The sequence below is a fragment of the Hydra viridissima genome, unplaced genomic scaffold (genome assembly GCF_058129835.1).
Source record: "Hydra viridissima isolate aposymbiotic clone 2 unplaced genomic scaffold, HvirCarnegie_v1 scaffold_5, whole genome shotgun sequence".
NCBI lineage: Eukaryota > Metazoa > Cnidaria > Hydrozoa > Anthoathecata > Hydridae > Hydra > Hydra viridissima.
Window position 1 is genome coordinate 4,566,967 of NW_028324304.1, and position 11,700 is coordinate 4,578,666.

The 11,700-nt window shown below is 30.4% G+C and overlaps 1 protein-coding gene and 1 long non-coding RNA gene across 2 annotated transcripts; one reads left to right on the forward strand and one right to left on the reverse strand.

The window, feature by feature from the left end:
- Window positions 1–1,772: 1,772 nt before the first annotated feature.
- Window positions 1,773–4,809, reverse strand: LOC149888101 (uncharacterized). The gene is made up of 2 exons (XM_090087265.1): window positions 4,056–4,809; window positions 1,773–3,866 (listed from the first exon to the last, which is right to left on the reverse strand). The coding sequence occupies exons 1-2, from the start codon at window positions 4,397–4,399 to the stop codon at window positions 2,231–2,233; spliced, it is 1,980 nt and encodes a 659-aa protein (XP_089943391.1). The 5' UTR covers window positions 4,400–4,809; the 3' UTR covers window positions 1,773–2,230.
- On the forward strand, window positions 3,361–5,610 carry LOC149888102 (uncharacterized). The gene is made up of 3 exons (XR_016452456.1): window positions 3,361–3,497; window positions 3,587–3,736; window positions 5,317–5,610. It is a non-coding gene; the product is annotated as an uncharacterized LOC149888102 (long non-coding RNA).
- The last annotated feature ends 6,090 nt before the right edge of the window (window positions 5,611–11,700 follow it).

Genomic DNA, 11,700 nt, shown 5'->3' on the forward strand with positions numbered 1-11,700 from the left:
GTTTTTGATTGCCACTTAGCAACAGCACAGCTTTCAAGCTTCGCTTTAAAGAATCAATAAACAAATGCCATTGAGAAGTTTCTGTGATATAACTGTGATAAATTTTAAAATAGTCCGTTGATGCCGTTGCAATGTAAGATTACAATGGGTTACCGTGAAAGTATATTATAACGGACTATAGTGAAGGTAAATTCCGTAATGGACCATCGAGATCAAAAACAATAACTAACTCGAGATTATGGCGTCTTTTAAGGTTTATTGCAAGTATTTTTTTTTTTGCTTGTTTGTTTAAATTGTGACTCCAAAAGTTCTGCTTTTCTTACGATAAGGCTAATTCCTGGACCAAATCAAATAGTTCTTCTAGAGTGGACACTTTTTTTTTTTTTTGACATCAGGTATCTAAATTGTGATTATCTTGTATTTTTCAAACGAGCCCACTTTAGTCTCACATTCGACAGAATCTAGACCGTCTATAGGAGGCGTTGGGAATGAAAGATAAAATTGTTTATTCAGCTTTGGATTTGGCCTGATAGCCAAAACCAAAGCTGAACAAACAGCTTTGTGCCTACTTTTCGATGATCCTTTGACTCCATTTTTACCGTGGCGAACAAAAATGTAGCTTTACGTTTGTGAAGCCAGTCACGCGAATATATTTTCTACTGATAAAGAACAGGGTCTATCTATGTATTTGCATATCTTTTCAACAGTCTTTTGATTTGTTGACCCAAAGATAGATAAGTCAGCGGGTCAAAAAATAAAGATATAAAAGATTAACAAACAAGAAAATCAAATAATTCATTTTACTTTAAAACTGTGTTTTTTTTCATTCATTTTTTTCTTTTCAAAATGTACATTTGCGACTTTCTAGTACATAATTATTTTTTAATATTATAAATTTTTTTTCGGACTCTGCATTATATCCTTTAACTAATTATTTTTTGATTTAATTCGGGTCTAAAGAATTTTTGCATTCAATTACATTTGAAAAAAAAGAAAAAAAGGAGATATTAGATTATCAATATTTGGTGACAGAGTTTTGAAGAAACCAGAGCGGTGTATCTTTGAGGCATTGAGTCGACAAGCTGAATTAACTTGTTTATAGGCACATTTTTTCATTTTGGGTGTAAAGTTGCTTGAAAATCACATTCTGAATAAAAAAAAACTATTGATTTGCTGAAGAAAAAATTTTTTTTTAAAAATTTAGTTTTATGACAGTTATGGTTTAATAATTGTTTTATGATTTTGTTTCCTAAGGTTTAGTGAAAAAGCTTTCTCAAGTTTTAGATTATAAGAAAAATGTTAAAGCTATAACTCCAAAAAGTATATCGAAAATGCCAATAGTTCAGTACTTTAAAAAAAAAAAATGCTCATCGAAAAACTCTGAAAAAGTTTTTGCTTTTTCAAACGTCCGAACTTCCTAACGACGAGCCATATAAATTTAAAATAAAACTAAACATCAAACGTGATCGGCGACACGTTGCACTATGAATCCAAATCTCAAAAATGTGGCCAAAAGTCGTTTTTTAAAAGTATTCCAATATATAAATATTTTTTATAATTTAGAAAGAATATTTACCCAATAGCTGAAAAAAATATTTTGCAGAATTTTTAATACGTCCTTTATATGTTTTGGGAGTGATTTATTGCGCTTAAAAAATAAAATAAAAATTTCCAAAATAATTCACGAATTTTTGTATTTTTTTAAATAAGACAATTTTTATATTATTATACAACATTTGTAAACTTTTTTAAAATTTCATTTTCATATATTATTGTTAATATGGTTTTAATCAAAAAAGAAGTAATAACTCGATTTTTTAGCTTTAGATTTTGGGTTTTTGAAGAAAGGAGAAAAATTTTTAAAATATGTATTTCCCCGGTTACAAAAAGTGATTAAGCTTAAAATGTCCATTTTTCACTCCTCCTAAATTTCTATCACATTGTTATGAACGTATTGGGTATAAAACAAATAATTTTTTAGCTGCTCGAACTTGCTCCATTTTGGTTTTATGTCAATTGTTTCAAAAAAAGACATTAGAAAAAGCCCGGGGGGGGGAGGGGTGAGAACAACAAATGCAAGACTTCATTTCAGCATTTTTATAACTTGAGATCTTTTAAAGTTTATATATATACCTTAAAAGATCTCAAATATATATACACACATACACACATGTATAAACCAATATTTGCAACATTTAGTAATATAGTAAAAATTATTTTTAAAAAATATTTATTGTTCATCAAGCAAAAGGTTTAAAACTTCAGAATCTAAGTTAACAGTACTAATAGATTTAGTTTTTTTGAAGATGAATGATGATACTATTGGATTACTACGTAACAGCAGATAATGATATTGGTTTTCCATTGCATTTTTTCTAGAAATTTTACATGTATGGTTTAGTCTTGCATTTCGAATGTATTTGTTTTGTGCTTCCTGTGCCTCTTCTGAGTAAATACCTATTGGGAGTTCAAAGCAATCAGAAATTTGATAACCATGCTCTAATAGCTTGTGTACTGTAGGTGGCATTATGTACCAGTTATATTTTTTAATTATTATTTCAGAAGTAGCTAAACAATATTTTTTGAAGGCCCCCAAATCAAGGTGGTATCCACTGCACACAGCCTTCATTATATTTCTCAATCTAACAATTATTTTAACATCAACTCCTGTAATGTCTGCAAAAGTATCTGCATTGTCAAATGCTCTTCTGGCTGTGTTACCTGTGTTTGAGGAACCATAGCCATGCTTTGGCATATCAACAACAAGGCTGAGCTCGCTTCTAAACCTATTCTGAATTTCATTTTTTTGCTCAATAACAGAAAGCTTATGTTCTTTTGATCTAGCCTGATACTTTTTAATTTTCATTTTATATCCTAAGTGTAGCACATACTCAAAAAGTCTAATCCAACAATGTAAAGTAGATAGTCCCATAGTAAGAGATTTTTTATTTGGAGTAAACATTCTGATTTTTACTAGATTGTTCATCTCACTCGGTTTTGCAAAACAAATATTGCACGATTGTGATGAATTCGAAAACATGATAGCATTAACTGACTTGCCATCCAACATAGTCAAGTCAACAACAATTTTAATTTTTATGGAACAGTGCTTTTTACTACTGAGATCTAGATCTAAAATATAGTCTTGCAGATTTTCGATTTGTTTTCTAAGATTTATTTCTTCTGCTGCAATGAGTTCATTTGTTTCCTTTAGGTATTGTAGTTCAAGAGGTCTACAAAAATGAGGGCTGGATGGTTTAGGATTATTCCAGATGTTTGAACCCCCAATTTTTAATTTCAAAGGAACTATTGCAGTTTGAAATACTGACTGTTCATTCTGCACTCCAGTAGTAAGATCAGTATCATCAAACCTTTGATTATAAATACTTTGTGAAGATGCACCATCCATGCCACATTTCAAATTGAATACTCCATGTGTAACTGTTTCATCTAAATTTTGAAGCTGCTCAGAATTTAGTTTCAAAATTCGAAGCAAGGTATGGTTAACCATGTTCTGCAAACTACACTTCGCAGACGTTTCTGTAATATGCAAACTCTCTGGATAACAATCTGCTTTTGATTTTAGGATTGCTTTTAATGGGGGATAATTGTCAGCATTTTGCATCAGAGATGAGTTTCGAATAATCTGGTATTGTAAATCACTCAAATCACATTGAATTTTAAGTGATAAAGCTTGATCAGCAGACATCATAATTGGCTGATAATTATCAGATTGGTAAGTTTGGCCTGGTAGATCTTTAGAAAACATTTTAAAATTTTTTCCCAAATCAGATTTTCCAGGACTTGATTTTGCATGTACAACAGCAGCTTCTGCTAATTCTTCAGTTGTAAGAGTTTTAGCCAAACTAAAATAAAAATAAACAACATCATTATTTGATAAACTATTTCCATTATGATAATTTCAAAAATTGATACTATGGAAAACTGCCTTAACCACACAAGTGTGGAACTGTGGGTGTATATTTTTATTAAAAATTATGTATTTAATCAGTGACTTTTAAAAACAAAAATAGCAATTCTAAACTAGAAACTACCTTGAAACTTTCCTCCTTTTTGTTCTTAATGAACACTCTATCCATTCTTTTTCTGGTTGTCCAGTTTTTAAAGTTGAATCAAGTTTAGTATTTTGATTCTGAAACAACTCACCCTCTAACCATGCCACTTCTTGTTTAACTAATCTTTTAAAATTACGATTATGCTTTGCATATTTAACCCGAAATTTATAAATAAAAAGTCTAATTTTTTCTGAGAGTTCTGCATCAGACAGTTCTTCATTGGTTAGCAATTTATTTTTTGCTTCAGTTTCTAAAACGGCTTGCAAATTCGCATGATTAACACCAACTTCTTGAATTACGCTTATAAGTTCTAATCTTTTCATATTTAATCAACAACAAAGAAAAAACACCTGTATAATCTTCTAGATGCACTCTTTGCAATTAATATTTTATGAAAACAAAGCTATAAATTTTCTTTACAGAAAACGACTCTATATTGAGTTTAAATACAGTTTACATCTGTTTAAAGTAAAAAGATTGCACAAAGTTCACTTTCTGTTAAAAAAAAAATCGGAAAAAAGTTTTGGCCACTTTTTCGCAATTTGGACTCATTGTGCGTTGCACTGTGCATAGCTTAGTGATTTTTTCACATTAAAAAGATTTTTTTTTTTGCATTAAGTTTTTAACACACAATGGAAAGCAATTAATTTTTATATTATTTTTAACCTTATTAAAAATATGGGTTTTTTCAAGACTTGAAAAAAACCATATTTTAGTTAAAATCCTTTAAAAGAAAACGAAAAATATAAAGCTTCGACATTATTTTTATGCGTAATCAAATTAATCAAATATTTACTTGAATGTAGAAATAGAAAAAATAATAATAATAAAAAAGGTTATTGCAGAGTATTTGTTTTTTGTTTTTTTAGTTCTTTAAATATTGATTTGAGCTTGTGGTCATACAGGTCGGCTCTTTTTTTTGATTAAAATAAATCCGCTACAAATGAACTGTTCAAAAATATTCGGGTGATCTCTTTGACCACCTGTTTTAAAATCTTTTTTCAAATATGACTGGAAAATTTCTAATTTGGATATCAGTATTATCAAACTGTTTGTTATCTGACCTGAACAGTAAACCGGATATAGAGATTTTCAAGCAGAAATTTTGAACAATTTGGTCTCATTTCTAACAATCAGTTTTTAAAAACCTTATTGATGTCACAATCTGTGTGCATGGGATGGTAGTTCATAGTGTTTCTTTTTATAATTATCTTAGACATCCAATACATTCTTTTTTTAGAATGTGCTAGTGAAGCCAGGAACAAGACTAACCAAAGTGCTTCAGTTGGTCATTCACGTCGAACTTATATTACCGAAAATACTAGAGGCACATGTAATTATTTATTTATTACATGGACCTTTGCTGTAAGAAAAACTCAAAAAGTGTAAAAGCCAAAACAAAATGATGCTTCAGCTGAAAACTGTACTTAAGATAAACATTGCAGAAATTCTTTAACTTTTGGTATTTAATAGTAAATGCTTATTTTTATTGATTTTAGAAAAAAATGGTGATCAACTTGATTATTTTTGAAAAAACTTGAAGCATAAGAAAAAACTATTATGTTTTAGTAAGGATTACGTCAATTAGCCTCATATTGACTTTTTTCTTCTTTTTTTATTACAGTGAATAAAAGTTTTTTTCGATGTATAATAATTTGAATAAGAATTTGATAATAGTTCCTTTAGCATATGGTTTATATCTTCAACTAAGGACAGTCACATGACCTTTTATTACGGGCTTCTTCCAACTTATATAAAAAAAAACGAAAAATATGATTTTATGTTATTTTTCTTAGTTTAAACATTCTTTTCCACATTTTTTATTTTTTATGTCGGTTGATATAAACGTTGGTTTATATAGCTGGTAGGTACATCAAGCTGATATTTTTTTTTATAAATATTTCATAATAATATTTAAAAGAAGATTTATAAAAGTTTATTTTTTTTCCCATTTTATATTTAAAAAGTTTTATTTATCTACCGATTAATGATAAAATATACTTTTGGTAAACATACTGCAACAATACATTTATCAGTAACTTCTATTGTTTTATAACTTACACTGTAAGTTGCATATAAAACGTCTATATATTTTTAAAGAAGTATTTGTAAAGTTTCAAAAAAAAATAATAACAGTAATAACTTTTAAACTAATATACATTAGTTGTGCAATTTAATGTTAATTTATTGAGTTGTTGCATAAGTTCCCGCTGTTTTTTTAAACATTTATTTTCAAAGAAATCAAAAAACTTTAACCGCAAAATAACAACACTTCAATCAAGTGTTGTACTTTCCTTCATTGTTCACTGCATCTTCCCATTTTTCCACCAGTTTGTTGATTCCATCTTGCCAAAAAAAATCTTTAGGTTGAGCCTTGTCGATCAGACTTTTTTTGTCAAACTGCCTTGTAATAATGATGCAATTGGGCTTTATATAGGTTCTTCTCTACTGTCATGTTCTTTCCAAGCATTTCCCAGTAGATTAGACCTTCCCAATCCGACTATGCGCAAATCATTATCTTCATCGGGTGAGGTCTTTCTTGATCCTGGGCATAGGCATCTCTCCAGGGCTCAACCATTCTTTCCTTTATTTCATGTTCACATAGAGGCACGATTTCTCGTCTCCAATGACAACTCTGTATAAAATACGTTGCCTGTGACCATGGATTTCTTGGTGTTGAGCGAGATTTTGGGCAGTAATGGAAAGCTACATATCTTTCTGGTTTTGAGTGAGTTCTTGCGGGACTAAAGCTCCAAAATTTTGAATGAAACCCATCAACTGAAGGTGGCGTGAAATTGTCGTAAAATCACAATTCATCTTTTTGCCCAATTCTCTGCATGTCTGGCGGCCATCTTCCATCAAAAGATCATTGAATTGGTCCTGGTCCATCTCAATCGATCTTCCGGAACAAGGAGCATCGTTGAGGTCGAAATTATCGTGTTTGAACCTGATAAAACCAATCCCAAGTAGTTTTCTCAGCTACAGCAGCGTCCTCTCCATACAAAGCACAAATATTTCTGGTAGCTTCACTCGCTTTTTGACCTTGATTAAAAGCGAAAAAAAGGAGGTGTTAAAATTTGCGGTTTTTTGTCGACTTTACAATCAAGACTTAAATTATCAAAAAAGTAATATGGGCAAAAACGACTACTTTAATATTGAGGAGCATAGCGCATGCTTTCTAATGGTACTGAATACTTCGCCAAACATCGAAAAGTTTTTGTAGAACAAATAATTTCATGTAATATGTATTTTATTAAGTTTAATTTAAATTTTTATACTTTCTTGATTTCTGGAAAATTCTATAATTATTTAGATAAAATGCCTAATGAAAGTATTATTCGACGCCTAAACCACCCCGTTTAACGTCTAAACCACCCCGTTTAACGTCTAAAACACCCCGTTTAACGTCTAGGTGACAGATGAAATCGTCAGCCCTGAAAGATCTGCCTTGAGAAATCTTGGGTTATTGAAAAAAACGAGCTAACGAAGGCAAAAAAAGCAACAAGAAATAAAAACTCATATCCTCTACCCGACTTTAGCAGCACAATGAGCTAGTACCACTGGCTCATCACATTGGTTCACCACTTTGGGTGCACCAATTTATCGGATGAGCTTTACGATACTGCACTTGATCTTAGCCATTAGGGGGAGAAGTTTTCTTTTTTTGCCTTTTATTATGTTGTTTGCAGTTAATTGATCAAATTGAATTCCCAAGAGATTTAAAAGTCAATTAAAAGACAAATGAAGTTTGGTATTTGGATAGTATTTTGAAGCATATGTTTACTTTTTTCCTAATAAAATATTTTTTTTATGTTACAAGTATTTAAGTTCTATTGTGCTTCTCTCAAATTACCTTTTGTCTAAATTTTTAAAAGGTTGTATTTATTTTGATCCCATCTTTTCTAATTTTATTTTATTTAATGGGAAGCTTAAATTCTAAAGTATTTTATGGGTGTTTGTTTTTTGTGTTCACACAAATTAATTATAGATTTTGAATCCAAGTTACCCACAAAAAGCACTACTTTGAATCTTGATCAACTAAGATCCTTTAGCTTTAAACAAATCACTTTTTATTGGTCAATTTATTCTGTTGGATTTAATTTAACTATCGACTCTTAGCTTACATAGTTCTCAGGAGGAGATACATGGTCAGTACAAATTTAGAAAGGGAGTAGGGGAATGATGTTATTTCGAATAGATAAAGCACTTTTGTTATTCTTTTTCCTAATTCTCATGTTAAGAATAAAAGTGATAGGGTTTTTGGGAATGGGCTGGGGAGCGACATTGTTTTTCTTAAAATAACTACAGGTGAAACGAGGAATACTTAAGAGGGGGGGGGGGGGGGGGGAGGGGACAAATGTTACAAATGAGGTAAAAGTCAGATTGCTTTTTGCTTGATTAGCTCACAACTTTATTTATTTGCGTTTTCACTTAGCTGCTTATTCTTCTAGGGAGATGATCTTAAAAGGGAGATTTTTACCCGTAAAAACTTAGGACGAAGTTAAAACTTTCTGTAAAATCTGTCAAACTTTCTCTTATGAGGTTAAGTTAGGAAGATGCAATATTTCAATATGTTTTTCAATAATTTTGAAGCACTTAAGGTGGTTTTCTACGAGACGAATTATTCGCTCGAAGCGAGTTTTTTCGTCGATAAGCATGCGCAGATGTAAAATTGGAGGTAATTTGCTGATCTAGCATTTCGCTGCGGTGAAAAAAATAAAACGGGTTCGTTTTAACTTTTTTTTTTGCATCTCAGAAGGGAAATACCAATTAAAATTTGAATATTATGTCACGTGATTATATCACGCATTCTGGTATATACACTTTGATTCCAGAATCAGAAAGTGAATATTTGGTGCCAGTTGGACTACGTAAAGTCCACTCAGGTCTAAAGTTTCGCTTCGTCTTGTCGACCAGGGATAGTGGTATTAAGTATTTTTATCAGCATTATAGCAATTATTAAATGTATGATGGATTTTTTGATTGTTACTAGTGAGTTTCAAAACACGCGTTGCACTTTTTAGCACACCAAAATTTGCCTTTATCGCAACAAAAATCAGTTTCATTGCAGCTCCAAATATGAGAACCAGAGGTTATACTGCACTGTTGAGTGACAACTTCAAAAAAGAATATCAATTATTTCTTACATTAACGGGAAATTAAATTAATTAAACCCAGATAGGCGCTCAACTACTTTTATCGAAATGATAAAAGAATGAATTGATCGTTCGAACGATTAATTTCAAAAAAGATAAGAGTTTTATTCAAATTTTTAATGATATTTTAATAATTCTCTCAAACAAATGATTGGTTATGATAGAACAAATGATTTATTTTGATTGGTTTGCGCCGATTTTACTCAATGATTCTTAGTGACGTTTTTAAAAAAGGTCTTACTTTTTAACAAGCTCAACCTCGCCCACAACAAATTCAGTTTTTTTTGACCTAAGAAAAAAACCTAATTCAATTTTTTTAACCTAAGAAAAAAACCAAATTCAGTTTTCTATAACTTGTCCCTAGTTTATTTTACTTTTTGAATTATAAAAGAAATTTTTTTTTTAAAAAAAAATATGGTATAAAAATTTTGCCGGTTACATTTAAAGACTCTGATAGTAAGAAACATCAAAAAATCTCTTCATAATTATTTAAGATCGAAAATGGGTGGTGCTAGAATTCCGGCTTCTTAATGTAACTATGGGTGACACTCACTTGCAATATTCATTTAAACCGCAGGAAATTGTAAATGTAGCAATATTTTTCCAAATTTACGCGCTCCGTTCCCAAACACGAGCTTTGTTAATGCAGTTTTTCGATTTTTTCTGGGTGGCACCCAGTGGTTACCTTATGCCTTTTTTTTCCTCTTTTAAAACTCTCCGTAGATGTTTGAATTCATCTCATCTGAACTTCTTTTGTTTTCAAGTTTTATTAAAAAAACAATGTAAATGTCGTAATATTTCGGAAAACTCGTTTTTTCTGCAGAAACACTCGATTTCTAAAAAAATGAGTCAATTTTAAAGGGTTCATTTTGGCAATACCGAAAAACCTGAATTATGTTGTATGTAGTTAAAGTTGTGTGTCTACCTAATAATGATAATAATATCGATTTGTGTAAAAAAAATTTTTTCCGAAGAATAATAGTGGTTAATAGGGATTCTTAAATAACTAATTCAAATAATGATTGATGGCCACTCATTAGATTTATTTTGTTTGCCACTTTGACTTTAAAAATCAATGTGGTAAAAAGAAGTTTCTTTTTACTCACAAGTTGCCTCCTCCATGCTTGTTTTTTTTTTTTTTTTTTTTTTTTTGTTCTTTAAGTTAGCCTAGACTTTAAATTAGCCTGGACTGTTGATCCTATCAAATAGTTATTTTTGTGAACTCTTTGTTTTATGGTTCAACTTACGCAAAATGTTAGTAAAAAGTTAAGATTTAAGAGCGTGAGAGATTTTATGAATTCCCTTCTCGTTCCGCAATTTTTTGCTCTTTACAAACGTGTGGGAAAAATTATTCGAAAAGCAATTCAGAGCTCAATTTCGAAATAAAATCCAATAAAATAAAGATAATAGATTTTATCCAACAGAGTAATCAGAACCATAAAAGGAATATATGTATATATATACACGGTATTTACGTACCCGTGAAAAATCAATTTTAAGTTTCTATACTTCAAAGATAACCGTTTAACAAAATACAATAAGAAAAGAGACCCCCCGTTCAATAAAGTAAAGTAAACTACATCAACAAAGGAAAACCTAGCTGCACGTTCCAACAATAAAAAAAAAAAACAAAAAAAAAAACAAACTAAATAAACAAAGCATGCAAGTGTGCGTTTACCAAAACTTGGTGGCCATCTTCTTTTACAGCTGATTTTAGCTTTTAGCTAACAAGCAATTTTATTCAGTAATTAATAAGCGTTCATATAAGACCAGCATCTGTTGGTCTTTTTTCTTTACAGTCATGGCGTTTACACCTAAAATAATCAAAACATTCAGAAACCGCCTGTTATTTTGTAACTGATCATAAATAAGCGATAATCTGGATGAGAAATCAAGTTGTTAAGAAGATGCCAAAAAAAAAAGAAGAAAAATATTAAAAAATTATTTTGGAGAAAAAATAAAGATTCTTAGTACAGAATAAACTGACGTATGACAAAATGGGTGATTTATTAGGGTAGTATTTGAAAGAATAAAAAGGAAACAAATGCCTTTGCCTAAAAAAGGCACGGGAATTCTTGATCAGAGGATGGGCAGTGTTAACCAAATAATCAAGAGTTTAGGCAAAAGATATACTCTATGGCATACATAGAAATTATTTTTCAAAAAAACTTTAAAATAATAGGCCAATGAAAGCTTTCATATTTTAAAAGGGGAGATATTCCCTTTTCACCAAATTGGACCAATAACCCTCCCTACGCCACTGTACACATCTTGCGGTTTTTCGCTTTTTAGAATAATTGAATTTAAGGTATATTAGTTAGTTCTAATTTTAAACAAAAAAAAAATAGCAGTAAAATTGTCAAAAGAGCTGTATTAACTCAGTTTTTGATTATTTTGGAGACAAAAACGACTGACGTCAAGATTAATCGGTAAAAGTTCCTTAAACATCAAATGCCGTCAATTTAAGT